Source organism: Streptopelia decaocto, assembly GCF_964273445.1.
Source record: "Streptopelia decaocto genome assembly, chromosome: 1".
In the NCBI taxonomy this organism is placed as follows: Eukaryota; Metazoa; Chordata; class Aves; order Columbiformes; family Columbidae; genus Streptopelia; species Streptopelia decaocto.
In genome coordinates this window covers 7,033,894-7,052,152 of record NC_138663.1, presented here as the reverse complement: position 1 = coordinate 7,052,152, position 18,259 = coordinate 7,033,894, and the positions used below count along the sequence as shown (strand labels likewise).

General features: G+C 37.5%; 1 protein-coding gene across 9 annotated transcripts in view; it reads right to left on the bottom strand.

Annotated features, from left to right (window-relative positions):
• Positions 1-1,348: 1,348 nt before the first annotated feature.
• The window catches only part of CELF2 (CUGBP Elav-like family member 2), a 380,150-nt gene continuing 363,239 nt past the window's right edge, over positions 1,349-18,259 (bottom strand). For all 9 annotated transcript variants that reach the window (XM_082046820.1, XM_082046821.1, XM_082046822.1 and 6 more), the window contains 3 exons: positions 15,118-15,261; positions 9,618-9,789; positions 1,349-8,290 (listed from right to left, as the gene is read on the bottom strand). In XM_082046820.1, coding sequence (XP_081902946.1) covers positions 9,662-9,789; positions 15,118-15,261 — 272 coding nt within the window. In that variant the 3' untranslated portion in view covers positions 1,349-8,290; positions 9,618-9,661. The remainder of the gene's footprint in view (positions 8,291-9,617; positions 9,790-15,117; positions 15,262-18,259) is intronic.

The following is an 18,259-nucleotide window of genomic DNA, read 5'->3' as shown; positions in this document are numbered from 1 at the left end:
TCCCATTAATGTTAATGGTGCTTTGGAGCATATATCCTTGCTAATTGATATAGGAATGTATCCCAGATGAGTTTACTTTACTGCTGATTTAGCTGATAGATATAAATGTGTGAGAGGGAAATATTAGCATTCATATAAATCAATTAGGTTATCAACAGGGGCGAATGATTCAGAAAATGACTGCGAAACTTTCCAGCTCCTTTTCATGGAAAAAAAAAAGAAAGTCTGCTAATGAGACAAGTCAGAGGGAATACAAATATGAGCTAATCGTTGCTATTACTTAATATTTGTGTTACACCACCTGAGCTCTGTGCAATGTGGGACGGACAGGACCATCCTGCTGCCCGCCAAAGTCAATCCCCTCCATGGCCTCTCTAGGGGAGCAGAGTTTTGGTTTTACAAGTCTAACAAACCCGGCCGTTGCATGTTGAGCTCAATAACATTTGTTAAATATGTATGAATAGAGGAGAATGATACAAGCAGCAGATAAGATTTCCACAATTTAATTATTTTTTTTTTTCTTTTCAGATAATATAATGGCATATGAAAAGTGAGGCAGTAATGCAGTTCAAAAGAAAAAAAGAAAGCAGCCCCCACCACTCTCCTGGATCTTTCTGCCAAAGGCTGACATTATTGAAAGTTTAGTAAATATAAGAAGTACGCGTATTTCCATAAAAATCTGTTTGTTCAAAACTTACAATTTTGTGGCAAATGTACAGCCATTGAAGGAATACATTTTTCAGTGTACTCAACAGTTTTAGCTATTTGATTCCCATTTAATTCATGGGTTTTGAATGTGAAAATGTTCTCCTAAGAGAAGGCTCAGATACAGGAAATGTACAGTAAACCACACATCGGCTGCAAAGAGATGCTTTGACCTCCAGTCTTGAATCTGTGATTTTGAGCAAACAGGGTTTCATTTTTTTTTATTATAAATCTGTCTAGAATCAGGAGGAAGAAAGTCACATACCCAAAAGAAGTATGTAATTATTTGTGGAAGAAATATAGTATTGTTTCATTACATTTTCTGATTCACATATTTTAGCTGTTTCTTAGTTTCGGTGCAAAAGCAAGCACGTTTGAGTTTGCCAATACAGAAAAAGATAGAGATCTCTTCATTTTAGTATCTTTTGCTGCGAGTCACTGAATGTTAAGACTTTTCCTCCCTACACATTTCAGTAAGCCTAATTTTCAAGGTCTCTGTTATTAATGAAATATCAAGCAAATTATATAACATTTGCCTGGGCATGGTTAAAGACTGTGCAAGATTTCATATAACAAAAAGCGTCCAACCCTAGAAACATTTTTTTTTCCATTTAATGCTCATAAAATTTTACAGACAACAGAATCCTTTCTTAAGCTTTATTTAAGAAATCGAATACTATTATAGTTCAATATATATAAGACACATCCAGTATTGTGTTCCTGATAGCAAGTGCATAGATTTTGTTAAGATATCATTTTTATATTTTAATTTTTTTATTTGTTACTCAGTAGCACGTTTCATGATCACACAAAGGGATATTCCCAGTGATTTTGCTAAGAGCATGAGAGAAAAAACAGAACACAGCAAAGTAGTGAAACTACAACAGAGATGAGGAACGAAAACAATCAGGCAAACTATCAGTACAGTCGATTCCTGATAAGTGAATAACCTGATTGCTTGGTCACAATGCTTTATTCACTTATCAGGAATGATTCACACTACATTTTGTTAAACTGTTTTCCTTAGCCTAATACCTAAGAGTCACACTGGGCAAAGGCACACACACTCTGGCAGGCTATTCTTTAATCAGCAAGTCTTGTGACAGTTTGGTAATTTCCCATGGCGATACACATATAGCTAACAAAGAGACATTTTGCTAACACTGCAAGGTGCCTTACATAATTGAAATTAAAAGCATGCATTTAAGCAGGACAAACTGTTCAGCTGCATTGCTTTAAGGAACCCATTTTTCCCATTGTTGAAATTAAAAAAAAAAAGGCAAAAAAAAAAAAAAAAAAGACAAACCTGTATCTTTCAGCCCTGAGAGAAGAAAAAGAAACTCAACTGCAGTATAAGTCTTTTTTTCTCAGTTGTATTTTGGGAAGAAAAGACCCTTCACAAAGCTCTAGTTTCTTTCCTAAGACCGAGTTTTGAGAAAAGAAAAAAAAAGAAAAACAAAAAGAAAAATTCCACAGCAACCTAAAAGCCCCAGAGACCAATTCTGATTCATCATTCATGCAAGGCAACACTTACTCCACTGAATCCACTGGTGGCAAAATTATCCAAATCAGGACCATAAACTCTAGAGGTGTCAAAGACCCAGGATATAGTCTGATGGTTGGTTTCTACTTTCCTGCCTGGGCTAGTCCACTACAGGGCCTCTGTGGTTTTAGATTAAACTTAAGAGTTGCTTGGACCTCTGACAAGAGGCCCTGCAAGACGACATTTGATCTTGTTTGGGACTCCAGACTCATCACTTATTTGCCTTTCATGGAAACATAAAAGCGAAAAGAAAGAAGAAGTTGAAAAAAATATTGAGTAATAACAACTAGGCCAACTCATGAGCCACCAGAAAATGTCAAAACTCTTCCAAACGCAGGAGCCAGCGTCACTGCTGACATCACACGGAAACACCCGGAGCGCCATGACCTCGGCAGATGTTACGTGAGGTGTGTGTGTCTGCGAGCGTGAGCCCAAGCCAGAGTGCCAGAAAGACCAGGGCAGAGGAGACAAGAGGGAAGAGCGTCGTTTGGGTCTCATAAGAGCACTTTTAAGTGGTCTTCGATTCCTGAGCATCACGGAAAGTGGGACAAAGGAAAGGGACGGGGGCATATGGCTTGAATTCCAGAGAGCACTCGCCAGTGCTGCCCTCTCCTCCTTGGGTTTGGTTTGGTTTGATTTGGTTGGTTTTGGTTTATTTTTATTTTTCCCCCTCTCTCCAAATTGTAAGCTTTGTATCTGTGATCAGAGGAGACAAGAGAGACGTTTTGTAAACCAGAACAACAGAGATTTTTCTTTCGCAGCTTTTATTTCACCGTGGTAGACACCGGCTGGGGGAGAGCAGAAAAGCTAAAAGTCAACTGTAAAAAATAAGGAGAAAAAAAGCGCTATTGTATTTCTTTTGTCCCTTTTGAGATTTGTGTAATACTATTAGCCAATGCTGAGAATGATCCGCTTTGTAAGCCCACAGCAAAAATATCACCCGTTTTAACAATAGGGGGATTTTTTTTTTCCATCTTTTTTTTTAAATTTTTATATATTTTTTTTAAATTCTGTTGGCTTTAATAGAAAGTCTTCCTGTGCTCACTTGGATTTTATGTTATTTTTGTAATTATTACATGTATAACTGCACATAACAAGCTCGATCACCTGGTAGGCTTTTGCAGGCTCTCACGGCCCTAGTTAAGGAGTGATTAGTTTCTAAGGAGAGTTTGACTAACACCATATGCCATCAGATTACTGTGCAGTTTGGAAGAAATCCCAAGGCTGTATCCTCCTTTTCTTGAATGTTTCATGTGCTTCTGCGAAGTAGTGGCAGAGTATTTTGTTTTTAACATCTAGGAAGAATCGATCTCCATAATCTGCATTTCCCAGACTGACTGAAACGTCACAGTAAAAAAAAAGAGAAATAAATCTTTTCGCGTGGCTTCTGTGTGTTTGTGTGCAGAAGCTTTTGCAGTTAGAAGGCTCACAAAAGCTACCTTCAATATGACTTTGCAGGAAACTCATTTAACATGCTTCCTGCTCGGATAGATAATCCAAGTGATAAGGCATGACTAGGGGGAGGAAGAGAGAGAAAAATAGAGTCAAAGAAACCATAACATGTCTAAAATGTACAAATCCTCTTTTGCCCCCCAATCAGATATTCACTTAGGTGGAATCGACTGTATCTTTTGTACACAACCAACAAATAGAGAAAAAAAAAACAAAACAGGCACGTGAAACGGTGAGGTGTGTAGATGTATTACCAACACAGAATGACCACCAACAATACAACACACAAAGTAGAGAGACAAGTATTAGGAAAATGGTTTAATATTGGAGACAGAAGCAAAAAACTGCATCACACAATAACATACGTTACAAAAATAAGTCTGACTGTTTCAACTACACGGTTATGTTCACAATGAGGACAGAAGAATCAGAAAAAACTCTGATCTAAACAGCAAAAAAGCAAACCCCTAACGTTTTAACTAATACATTTATCCACGCAAAGTGACCGAGTACTCCTAATTCTAATTACCTTATTGTGTAACTGCACGATACAGAATAAAAAGTGAAACTTACCGCTTTTGTTAAGACAAAATTCTAAACACTAGATATAAGCAAAGGGAAAAAAAGAAATCAAGCCAAAGTTTTGAGTTCTCGAAACAAAACCAACTCTCTTTCTACCGTCCGGAAATCAAACTTGAAAATCAGTCGTGATCGAGGGGGCCCACGAGAGTAAGCCACAAAAATTTCCATTTGTTTTTTAATCTCCAGTATAAAAAGTTCCACTGGTACAAAATGCATAAGTACAATCAAGTTGTAGAAATAGGAAAGCCTGCTTTTTTTTTCTTTTTTTTCTTTTTTCTTTTTTTGGCTCAAATTCCATCAAACAACAAAATCCAAATGCATCAATAAAACAGAAACAATACTCAAATGGTCTTACAGTTTCCACTAGATTGCATTAACTTTGGCTTTTCTCAGACAATACTTAAAAACTAGTTTGTAATTCTAAACAAAATGATAGTATTATTAATCTACAAACAACAATTCTCACAGCACAAAAAAAACACAAGTACATAGGTTCTTTTTTTTTGTTTGTTTTTTCTTTTTTTTTTTTTTTTTGTATGACATTATCCAAAAAGGTAATGAAACTACAGGATATTTTTTCCTTTTGTTAATTAGCACTTAAGATAATAAAAACAGAAACAGTAAAATGATTCCAGAGTAGCACAAGCCAAGGAACTGTAACCCCTATGGTGAAAGAAAGATGAACTTGTTACTCCTTTGAGGACTGCCATTTCATTGCAATTAGCTAATTTGTTTGAAAAAGCAACTAGTCTAGTCTCTGATTAGAATTTTGTAAAGCAATTTCCCTTGTTTTTCTTCCTCTCTTATTAGGCCCTTGCACCCTTGCAGCTTTTTCCTTTCAATATTTTGAAAGAGAACTGGTAGGTAATTTGTCTCCAGAAAGGTGTATGTTTGGGTTTTTCGTTTTGTGTTTGATTTGATTAATTTTTTTAAAGATGGACGCTTTTCTCAGCAATGACCCATCTCGGTTGCCTGCAAGTACAGAAACATTCCTCCTCTCCCACTGCAAAGCCAATGTCCCGTGTAACATAATTCAGGGCAGCCCGATGCCAAGTCGCGCTGCTTGAGGACCAAAGGCATCACCGCTCTAACTGGACTGGTAAACCCGCAAGAACACACTAGGGCATCTAAAAAAGCTTTGGAAATTTATACGGTGTGTACAATGAGAAAAATTAGTGAAACAGTCTAAGCAATCCAAATGACGATCTCATATTATATATATATGTACATATATATAATATAACGTACATGAGATGATACTTCGAATACGCAAAATTGCTGCAAGTAGTACAAAATAGCCCTCAAAGGGTGTAGGAAGGCCCCAGCAGTAGTAAAAACATGTGAGAAAAGTATAGATCATTTATTTATAAGTGCATGTGCTATAAGAAGGAAACTTTTTTGCATCACTAGAGGCTAGTCCTTTCCATCCCAGGGCTCTACATAAAGAAGCATTTAAGTTGGGGATGAGAGACAAGAGTGCACCAGCTGATGTTGTTCATATAGGGCTTCGTTTTCAATTTTTAGGTGGCTTCAAATATAATCGGATAGAAATAGGAAGAAATATGGCACTTTTATCATCGGTAGCAGGTACTGCTGCTCACACGCATTGGGTTAGCAATGAATTCTCTATATCGGTAGCAAAAAACCAAATTGGGTTGTTGGTCACTACTTGTGCGGTAGAAATGCGATCTAATCGGACTTACAAGGCAGTGAAAAGGGCTACCAGCATCTCTTTTCTGGTTCCTTACACAGAGCTTCCTCCAGCAAACACCCACATCAGTCACAAATGTGTTGCCATGGACTACTTGTACGAGTAAAGTTACTCCTCTCTATACGAGTGTCTGCAGGAGTAAGCCAAGATATTGCCGTCACAAATAATGGCAGATAACACCAAACATTACAGCGTATGTAAACTTTATCCATAAAAAGTAGTTTAACTGCAGTGCACACTGAATTTTCACCCAGGAAGATCTAGTGCATCTGATTTAAGCAAAAGTTCATTTATTTAAATTACAAAAATAGGATTTTCTTTTTCTTTTTCTCCTCAAGGATTTCAAATGGTGGATTTACCACTCCCGTTGGGGAGTGGCTCACATAATAGATAATTAAAGAATTGTTTTCTTTTTCTTTTCTTTTATTAATACTGAATAGCATATTCCAGCAGCATATTAAAAGCTCTTTAAGAAAAGACAAAAATCCCCAAAATCTAAAAAGGAAAACCACAAGTTAATTACTGTTTTAAATAATTTTAGTAATAGACACAGAAGAAATTTAGACAGCAGTAAAATATTTTTGTCCTTCAGATCTGCCCTGTGCATTGTTCTGATTTCAACCATGTATTAAATAAACCACAAAAAACTAAGTATATATATATTTATAGATATAGATATATATATAAAAATAAACAGCAAAATGGTGAATGTATAAAAGGTATTAACACTCAAGACAGCTCTGGGTGGAAAGGGTTAAAAGTTCAAAACTTTCTCACCTTAGAGGTTTCCATACAATATGAAGAAAATACATAGTGAGGTTTGCTTTCACAGCATTGATGTGTGCAGAGTGGTTAAAAAAGTGAAACATGGGCACTTATACAATGTTTTACAAAAAACATCAAAGAGAAATAACAAACAATAACAATTTCAGGCAACAAGACCACAGGATAGCAAGTTAACAAACTTTTTAACCTCTTTTTTCTTTAAATATTAGGGATTTATACAAAACACATAATAAAATACCCATGTTATCAAATTACTTCACACAAGAAACACACTGAAGCTCTAGGAAGAAAGTACCTTTGGAATTTGGCACTATAGTTTCACTGATTTTTTTTTCTTTAAAAGAAAAACCGATCACATTTTGCTGAACACAAACACGTCTAAATTGTTCACGATAAAAAAATGACATCAATGCGTCACAAGCCAACACGAACTTATTCTGGAATATTTGTTCATTTTTCACAGGAAATTAATTTTTTTTTTTAAGCAAACAACTTTTTTTTTTGTGGTTTTTTTTTTTATTTTGAATCTTGTTTTTGTTCTTGTTGTTCAAGTAAACCAATTTTAAACTTGTCTTTTATAAACATAGAACACTTAAGACCATAAGACTCATGATGAAACCACAACTTAATTCACAGAAGCACCAACGTAACACATTTTACAGTAACCTTTCTTCTGTACATTGAAACAGTATAAAATATAGGTAATTTCATGTGCATTAAACCATGGATTGTCTAACTGTGAGTCAGTTCAGCAAAAGGTGACACAAGTAGGTAGCATTTGCCCTAAAACAGGGTAAATATTTTCTTATACTAATCTACAAAAAGTGGTTCTATATATATACTTTAATGAGAAAGTGAGCCACCTAAAATGGCCTTATCAAAAAACTTTACACTGCCTGAAAAATGTAAAAACTATTACAGACCTCTAGAGACTTAAAATCAGACAGTTTTATTTCTCAAACTGTTTTGGAAGTAGTCTGTTAGAAACCAACATTCTGTGCCTCTGGACACATATTGCTATTGTCACCAGTGACCAGGCAGAATGCCAATCCCTGTATAATACTTTCAAGTCTGTTTTTTTTTTTTATTTTTATTTTTATTTTTTTTTTACGAAATGAAAAAATAAAATCCAAAACAAAACAAAACAAAACAAAAACCCAAACGAACAAACAAACAAAAAAACAACAAAGGAAAAAAAAAAACAAAAAGAAGAAAAAAAGAAAAAAGGAAAGAAAGAAAAAACATTTTGCCACAGGTTGTTTTTAAATCCTATCGTTAATTTATCTAATAATAAATTTCAGTCTTGCATGAATGCAGCAATGTTTTTTCACATTGACTTCCCAGAATTCATAGCTAGATGAGGTCACATGCAAATTTCAAAGGTCAAACTAGATCAAAGGTCAGTAGGAGAACCAAATATGATGTGAGGTCAGAAAGACATCAGAAACAATGACGGGACGATGCCACAGGGACATGCTAGGCAAACGATGGGCTAACGGGCATGGAGATGTCTAGGGAAAAAACAAGGAAGAGGAAAACAAGTTACATAGAATCTATGCAGCACAAACAAAATCACTTTTATGGGTGCAGGAGAAAACTAATGCAAATCTTTTATCAGTAGAGTCTATGAGCCGTTCGCGTAATTTGCATTAACTTACAATACTTGTCAACAAGAGCACAATGGAACCCCAAAAGAATCCATCTGAAAGGAATCAGAGAGAATGGATTCCTCTTTGGGGAGAAAAGAGAGGAAAGAACCAGTTTCTACAAATGTAACAGAAAAGTACGGGGAGGGAGGGAGGGAGGGAGGGAAATAAAAGGTCAGACAACCGAACTTTAAACTAGGTAATGGAAACTACGGACAAAATAACCAGACAAATACAAACAAGAGGATAAAAGCATGAACTGTAAAAGGTGTAGGGTTCAACAGTGAAAAAGCGCCCATTCTTGGCACAATTACTCTAGAGACTACTTCAAAGGATCTAGCTAGCATAGAGAGCTGCTCTTTAGGTACCCAATAAGTTAACAATAGGCAATAAATAACTTCCATTATTTCTGAGGCAGTAAAAATTTTGTATAAAAATAGAAATGCTTTTTACAAATAAAATTTACAGGCCTGTGGCTTTCTTTTTTTTTATTATTATTATTAAATTTATCTCTCAAGAAACATCAAGTATTGTCACTCATTTTATTTTTTTTTTTTATTTTAAACCCTGTAGCTTTAGAAACAGATCTCTAAATCTTTTTTACATTAATCCTCTCCAAAAAAACAAGAACTTAAAAAAAAAAAAGTGAAATATAAAGACGACCAGTGTAAAATCAGACTAATATATAACAATACGTTGATTCAAACAACGACAAAAAAAATCGAATCTTCTCAAAAAACCAAGTTGATGTAGTGGAAAGACTTGTTTCAATTTTTGTTGCAAAATAAGTGCTTCGACTGGCATGAGGCCATTTTGTTTAACCTATAAACTGCTGGTGCCACCCTGGTAAAATACGATCCATCCGTAGAAAACAACTTTTATTGTGTGCTAATGGCACCAGGGTTCACAGAGTTAAATTGCACATTTTTGTGTGTGTGTTTGTGTATGTGTTGCTTTGAATTTCAAGACGTTTATTTTTTTTTGTTGTAAAAAAGGAGATAAATTATGCTGCAAAACAAAATACAGTAACACAACTCAGGAATTACTTGGCAAGGAAATGGGAGCCAAGTGCAATAAGGACAAGTGGGGAAATGGAAGTGGTAACTGTAAAAATAACTGTCTCTTGGTGAAGGTTGGCTATATGTTCTCTCTTAACCCCCCTGCAGAGGACAGGTTTGCTCATGGGACTTACCCTAAGAAAGCTAAAATAAGAGCAGTAAGCATCTGGGGTTAAGATCAGTAAGGTTTGCTGTCATTTTTGGAGCGTTTCAGCTGAACCTTCAAGCGTTTCATGCCAATCTGAAAGCCGTTCATAGCCTGGATAGCAGCTTGTGCAGAGACTGGATTGTCATAGCTAACAAAACCTACGAGACACAGAATGGAGGCGGGAGAGAAAGCGAACTATAGGTTAGAACAAATGTCAGAAGGCATTTTGTTAGGATTTTCTTATTATCATTTATTTGAAACATTTACTTTCAATTAGTTCTTTGATTACACTTCACATCCCATTTCCTCACCCTTTTCCTTTGCCTTCCCCTTTACCTTCATAATATTCCTTTACTACATGCGATGCAGTTGCTCAGTTTTGGTGCAGTTTCCAATTTGTTGTTTATCTACCTACCTTATAGACTGAAGGTATTTATTAGTGTGACACTTTTCAATGTAACATCTAAATACCTCCCAGTCTATCAGGAAGTATTATTAGGCCAGTCTGCAGGTGTGATGCTGAAACAGAAAGTCTGGTTATGAAAACAAACCCCAATCTTAGATGCCTATAAACATGTGCACACCTGAAGATGAGTTCACGTGCACTGGTCCTGTGTGCTTTGAAACACTCACCTCCTTGGGCTTAGCCCAGGACAGTTACAATATTAATATTTTGTATTTTTACAGCTCCTTCCAGTTCAAGCTCTCAAGGTACATTAAATGTTAATTAATTCAGCCTCTTGGTCCCCGAAGGGGTATGCAAGCATCGAAATTAAGCAGCATTGTAAAGACAAAGGCAGTGCTTGATGAGAACTCCAGATCTTCTGCTCCTTGGTTGCAAGCACTAACTAGGGGGATAATACTTGCTCGGGTGATTCAGAATGTCTGGGCCTGGCTCAGCTTTCTTTTCCCCGGGAGACTAAAAATGCTCTGTTCATAATGGACTCAAATCTCCCTGATTCTGGAAGCTCAAAATTCATTTTCATATCTTGGCCTCCCACTTGTAATTGCAAAGCTTTCCTAACTGCCTCTGCTTCCTACAGCTCTGCCTAATTACTACTGTACTCAGCCTACTATTATGTGTCTGCTTTGAAATGCTCCCTCTTCTTTCCACTTGAATTTGCCTCAATATGTACCCCTTCCCTCTGTTAAAGCATAGATCCCACACACTTTGTTTTTCAGTCCTAACACACAGGCTTCTGGGTGCCTCTCTTCTACCAGCTTTCTTCATTTGTGCTTAGTGCCTGTGTATTTTTCTGATTCATAACCTCTTTTTACCACGTTTTAACCTGTTCTTTCATGGCTCTTGCTTACCTTGCACTGCTGCCCTTTTCCATCTTCAGCGCCAGAATGATACCCTTTCCCCATTGTAAAGAAAAAAACCCCTCTTATTAAGTCATCTGGTCCTTGTCCAGCTGCTCCATTCCATAGACCATCCCTATGGTTTCACCTTAAATCAGCTTCACCAAACTATTTAAGTTAAGACTCTTCTCTGATGACACAGGCTCACTTCTGTTCCTTCTGCGCAAAACCACCTCTCGCTTAAATCTCTGCAGACCTTCTCCTGGCCAGACGATATGCTCTGTTCATGTTGCTCAGCAATTGATTATTTGTTACCTCCTTAAGGGATAATAAATATTCCTCCATACCTTCCTCGGTTTTAGTAACTCTTGTCACTTCCTCACTTTCTCCACTAGATCATTTTCTTGTAATATTACTGATACATCCCAAGTTGCTTCATCACTCTCTAACTTTCCCCTATTTTTTTCTAGGAGATCTTATCTGTTTACACGATTCCAGTCACTGGCTTAGCACTGCACTCCTATATTCTCCCATCAGCTCACAGATCTCAGCCTTGATCTCTAGGATCACCTCATGGATAGAAAAGAGATCTATGATGAGTTGGAAGGCAGCTGTAGCACCTTCCAGGCAGGTGCTCCACAACTGAGATGTAGCTGCTCTTACCAACCTTGACAATTCAGCATTTTCCTCTACAGCTTTCCTGACCTTTACTTTGTTCTCTTAAGTGCATTCAGAACTGTCTTCTGCTATGAACTTCTCATCACCTTAGTTCCTTCTCTTTGCTAGTTTTAGCCACCTGAAAGTTAGGCAACTCATCTAAACTAGTCACTTAGATGGCATCCGCAAATGGTGAATGAAAAGAAGCAAGTGTGCCCAGAGGTGGCTTTTCCACCCACCATTCATGTCTCCAGTTTAGATACTTCCATTGATGACAAAAGAACAATTAAATCAGGTTATGATTATTTTGCAGGGGGGTGAGACAAGTCACCTCATTGTATGTCTCTTTATTAGCTTCCTTGACTCAGCCACAGATTCAAACATACAACTTCACTGCTGCATCGGTGGCATCAGCCTTTATCATTCAGTTGTTATTCTATTCACAATTTGTCTCTTTACACAGAATGCTATATCTACATTAGCCTGCTACACTTTCATCTTCTCCCTTATCAAGAACCTTCATTTATAAAGCTTACAGAGGAATCTGGCAGGCTCTCCCTTTATTTATCCCTTTCTGATTGCACCCAATCCTCATTTTTTGTCTGAATTTCCAAAGACCCCATCATGACGATTCTGATTTTTGTTTTAAAACTCTGGGTATCTCTATAATCAAGATAAATATTTTTAATCATTCAAGTAACAGTTTTGCTATGAGGCAGACTGCATTTATGCAGTGATATCATTGGGTTCCCCCTCCCCTGCCTTGCTTTTACATCTCTCATTTCTGTTATTCTAAGATTTATGAAAGGTGAGAGATAAGCTTGAAGGGTGAATGAAGAGTCTCCTGAATCAACTAGAGCTCATGAGAGCTCATGGAAGGGCACCTCCAGGCATAAACAGACTGTCTTGTCACCCTCATCACCATTTAATCTTTTGAGCATTCTTTCGAGGTGGACAAAAAAGCAAATAATGCCCAAGTCCATTTTCTGCAAAGAAAAGCAATTTTTCATTTTGAGAAGCAGTGTCACATAAAAGTTCATCACTGTATATTGCTACCCTGTGACTCACTAAGAATGTGCCTTCCCTTCCCAGTTCTTCCAGTGGACAGTCTTGGGCAACATTTTCACCTTTCTGGAGACCTGTCCTCATCTGTAATTTGACTTCCTGGAAACTCCAGAGTAGAAAGCACCAAGCACATGCAAAACATCATTGCCATCATTATTATTATTGTTATGGAAAAAAAACCCAAACAAACCAGCCAACCAGCAAAAACCCAAACTGTACCAAGAGCAATAACCATTAACAATACAGGAAAGAAATGAGTTCTTCAAATGCACTATTGTCCTAGTGTTTGGGTAGGAGGACAAAGAAAAAACGAAGCTTCTTAAAACATAAATATGGGACCAAACCAACAAATAGCAGATTCTTGCTAATAAAGCTGAGGAGGTACATACACTAGTATGTTAAACTAGCACGATTAATTCTGGCTGTGCCTGTAATTAGCAGCATCACACAGGTGGTCACCTACTGAATCAGAAAATCTCAACTTCCTCTGCCACTGCAGTACTTTTTGGTTTTAAAGCAGAATATCTGGGGAGGAAGAATGAGAAACTGAAATATTAGTGAAGGCTGACTAATGCCAAAAGGACTGAGGGCTCCTCCATCTGTTGGGTGTTGACTCCTCCATTTCCCTCAAACAAGGTAACCTCAGTGCATCACCCTGCATTAGGTAATTGTGTCCTATGAATCCAGATAAATGTGTAAGTAGGTAATCAAAGAGTAAAAGGAAACCCACAAAAAGCAAGTGTGGAAAGGAAGCTGAGGAACTTATCTGCCTGCTCAAAGTAATTTACATTCTTTCAGCAGTCACCACAATGGCTGCATTTCGATTGATGTAGCTTGATTTGACATTTCATCAAGATTCCTGGAGACCTCAACAACAATTTTGTCACCCCAATGTACTAACTGAACTACTTCCAGATCTAGGGAGTCCCTTTCAATTCCACTTTTCAAATTTGCTACAGCCTCATGGACTGTTTTATCCCATCGCAAAAACATGATGGAGTATATTAGTCCACACATGAACAATTTTTTGTAAAGCTTAAAGAGGTGAATGCTTCAAAAATGAACTGAAAGACTAAGGAAAAATGAAGAAAGAATGTCACATCCTTTCTCTGAACTAACTTTCCAAGTGTACTAAAGGCTTGTTTTCAGGTGAAAAACACTCAGATTGTGGCAAGGCTTGAATTCCAGTGCATTAGGTTTTTCTGAGTAACTTGACGTATCCACCTCATGTTTGGATCCTATCTGTTTAGATAAATTCAAACCCTTTCAAGATGGGTTAAAGCCCAAGAGCTGTGGGGCCCTTGAATGGCCCTGGTGGACACAAATCCCTTGACAAACACGTTTTAACAAAACCTAGATTTTTGAAAAAAGTAATGCTATGCAAGCTAAGAAATATGTATCATGGTTAATGGGGACGCTTCAAATGGGGACACTTCAGCATTAAGGGATGGAGCTGGGCAAAGGGTAAGACTGTCAGTACAAAAGGGTTTTGGAAACTAGAGGGTTGTCTGGACTGGTTACTCTCATCATACAAACAGCTGTGTTCCTTCAATTTGGAAAAAATTGTCACTTTGTGGAAGCTCAAATATTTTAGGTCGAACCTTATAAAACTTATCTTTAAGAGATTCTTTCCTCCTCTTAGACCCTCCCTGTGTCTTGCATAGGACCACGATTATTAGACCGATGTTCTAACAGATTGCCACTCGCTGACATTGTGTATTCCACTCCATCAAAGCACTGAGCTGGTGCATCTATGCTATTCAAAAGACATCAGCCCACTTAATCAACCCTAGAACTTATTTTATGCCAACACATCATCGTCTCCTCTGTTGTGATCTCATTTTCTGGCAGGTCAAAGTGTTCTCTGGGAAATGTGACACTGATCTTGTGAGGCTCCCTTCATCCCTGCCCTGAGGTAAGGGGAGATGGCACATTCCATAGCGCACTGGAGCCCACCCACAAAAGCTGGAGCTGCATATCCATACATCAAATGTCTGTAAAGCATTCTGAAATACATGTACACACCATTCAACCACTAATTGCAAAATCTTGTACTTAATTCAGAAGAAAGAAATTCCTGTAATGTAGAAGTAATGGGTTAAACATAGAGCATTTTAAAGTGCCTCAGCTATACAATAGAGAGTAATTATGTATCCATAATAAGGCAGTTTAATAGTATAGTAAATGACATTCCCCCACATACGGTGTAATTAGTTTCATGTACTTGACACATTCATGTGAGATGTCAGACTGGAAGATTATTATTGTTTTTTCATATCCAATTCTTAGTTAGAACTAGTTTGTCTGTGCATCTTCCTGCTCATTTGAGGATTAAGAGTCCATTATTTTTGGAATGAGATTCCAGTATGACATTTCTCACATTGCTGTTAATTTCCTTTCCTGGCCCCTTTTCAGTACAGTGCATGTGGTTTTTACTATTCGATTTATTAAATTTGACATACCAAAGCACTTGCTCAGATTGGTCTGTTTGTCAATGAAGACTTTAGCAGAGATAACATTTCCAAAAGGCATGAACATCTGCAGAATGTCCTGGTCTCCAAACTCCTGGGGGAGGTGGTAAATAAAGAGGTTTGCCCCTTCTGGACCTTTAGGAAAATAATAATAATTAAAAAAAAAAAAGTAGGAAAACAGCTATTACAAGTGTTTTATTTAATATATATTTCCATAATACTTACGGAAGGTGGTCGTCAGAAAGCATTTCACTTTCCGACTTCGAAGGAACAAACGCAAGTGGATCATCAAATGAACAGAGCTGAAATGCAGCTCTTTAGAGCATCCTATCTTGAAAAGTGTTTACCTGGTAACTCTAAGAAGTTAAACTGCAGCCTGTTTCTTCAATTTATATGTCTTTCAGTATAATTAGGGTTAGGAAAACAGGTACACAATGTATTGCTCTCTCACAATACCCCAAAAACTGCACAAGGAGTCCTCTGCTGCCTCAAACACCTGTATGGGTTTGTCAGTTTAATTCTAGTTGTGGGAACTTATGGAAATGCAATGAGCTGAGCTCAGATTTGAGTATCACATATTTAAACTCAGAGGGCAGGAAATAAATGGAGATGGGAACAAAAAGGATAAGAGAAAGCAAACCTTGTGACTTGGAAATCAGTGAAGTCAGAGGGAGAAAGATACTCAGAACTGAATTTATACTGGTTCATTTCAAAATGACAGCCACCCCCCCTTTTTTTCTTCTTTTTAAATACAAATTCCACATAAGAAGCCCTGTCTCCTGGAATAAACTTTGTATAAAGTCGGTCTTTTAAAAAAGTTCAAAATGAAGTACTTGGTTGAAACAAAAGTGTCTTCAGACAAAGCTGAGTTTGCAAAGGAAGGTGCAAACTCAAAGGTGCTCTGAATATTTTTCTTACAGCCAAAATCTGAGATACACATTATTAGTGCTGTTGGTTTAAACACTCCTCCTAGCACTAGTAGGTTATGTTTCTCCCCAGTTCAAGTTCTCCTTTATAATAACATACTGGAAATGAGCAATGGATGCCAGAAAGAATATGATCTATGACAGAGCCAGACATGTGCCCTTCCCATGCAGACAGCAGTAGCATTAGGGGTACAAAAAAGGAACAAACATTCCTGATAAAAACACATCTGGAGTAACCTATCTGAGTATTCCCTTGGAATCTAAATGTGCCTCAGAGGTTTTCTCTAGAGGAAGAGAAAAGTGCACATCAGATTTATGGAGTACGTTCCGCACAGCCACGAAGCCTCACCTCTCATATTGAAGAACCAGGCTGGCTGCTTGCTCTCAGCCTGAAGGAAAATGTTGCAATGTTTGCCCCAAAGGAGAGGATAATTGGATTAGAAAAGAAAATGTTTTTAAAAAGAAACATTTTTTTGGGGGGTGAAAAAAAATAAAAGGGAAAAAAATTGGCCACCTGGAACATATTCCTTCTTACCCCAAGGAAACTATCCTTTCCAGAAAATAATATTTTTAAAAATAGCAAGAAAAAACTTATTGAACAATAGTTTAGAGCATATTCATGAGTCAGTTCACTGTACTTCAACATTTAATATTTAGATAGCTTTTTTTCTCTGGTATTTTCTTATCCTCAACCACTCCAGACTCTTCAGCATTCCATCAGAAATCATGTTAAGAGTCAAAACATAGTTGTCAGTACTCGGTGATGGAATTTACTCAAACTTAACCCCTTACTAACAGAAACAAAACATACAACAAAAAAGGCTACATTTTAAAAGGGACACTGCCAGTTCATAAAAATACATAGTAAGCCTACACTTGATATGAATGTTCATAAACAGAAACAAATTAAAATTGTTAGAAAAAAAATCAAACCGTCCTCCACTATGTATCTTACAATGACACCAAATAAACAATTTCTTTCTCATGTTAAATAGTCTGTTGTCACTGACAAAAGTGTGCGAGATAAAAGCAGAGAACGCACACAAAAAAGAGGAAAAAAAAACCCATTTCATTTTAAATAATCCATGCTATTAGCAGTAAATGAAGTAAAGAATTCAGAGAAAATATATATTTTAACTCCAGTGTTCCTCTACAATAGCTAGCCATTGGGGAATGCCCAATTTGCCTTCCTAGGAAGACATTACAAGAAACTGTTCTAAAAGAGGATAAAAAAATGTCTCCTGAGGATATTCTCCTAGGTTTATTTCTAAAGCTTAGGCCTGGCAAAAACAGTAGTGACAACATAGATACAATCTCAGAAAGCATGTGATACTTTCCTGTCCTTCTGGAATTAGCGAGAAATTAGGATGAGAAAAGAGAAAGCAACAAAAACAGAAAAAAGAAAAAAAAGCCTGGGAAGTGTGCAGGGGAATGGAAGAGGGGAAAAGGGTAACCTCATTTTCCTAAACATCTTGTAATTAGTATTCATTTATTCTTAGCAGTTGCTTCCTGAGGTTTATTTGCTGTTGGCGCAGGGAGAGGGGGCAATCATTCACTTAGTTACTTCCTCACAAGACCCACAATTAAACAAAGAACCACTCAAAGCAAGAACGGATTTTGTCATTAACTCAAAACCTTAAACCTAATCAGATTAACTCCATTATCACAGATAATGAAAACCAGAAGAGAGAATGGCACCCATAACAGGATGGTTTTTGTTACCTGTGCCTTGTTACGCGGTAGGTAGTAAATGCTCTTATATAAGAAAGGATGATCATGGAATCGTAGAATCATAGAATGTCCTGAGTTGGAAGGGACCCACAAGGATCATCGAGTCCAACTCCTGTCCCTGCACAGGACAACCCCACAGTTCACACCATGTGTCTGAGGGTGTTGTCCAGTCTCTTCTTGAACACTGTCAGGCCTGGGGCCGTGACACCTCCCTGGGGAGCCTGTTCTAGTGTCCAGCACCCTCTGGGTGAAGAACCTTCTCCTGATGTCCAACCTAAACCTCCCCGGCACATCTTCCTGCCATTCCCTCGGGTTCTGTCATTGGTCACCAAAGAGAAGACGTCAGCCTTGCCCCTCCTCCTCCCTTGTGATGAAGCTGGAGCCGCCATGAGGTCTCCCCTCAGTCTCCTCCAGGCTGAACAAACCATGTCTTTAGCTGCTCCTCATACAGCATCCCTTCCAAACCCTTCACCAAC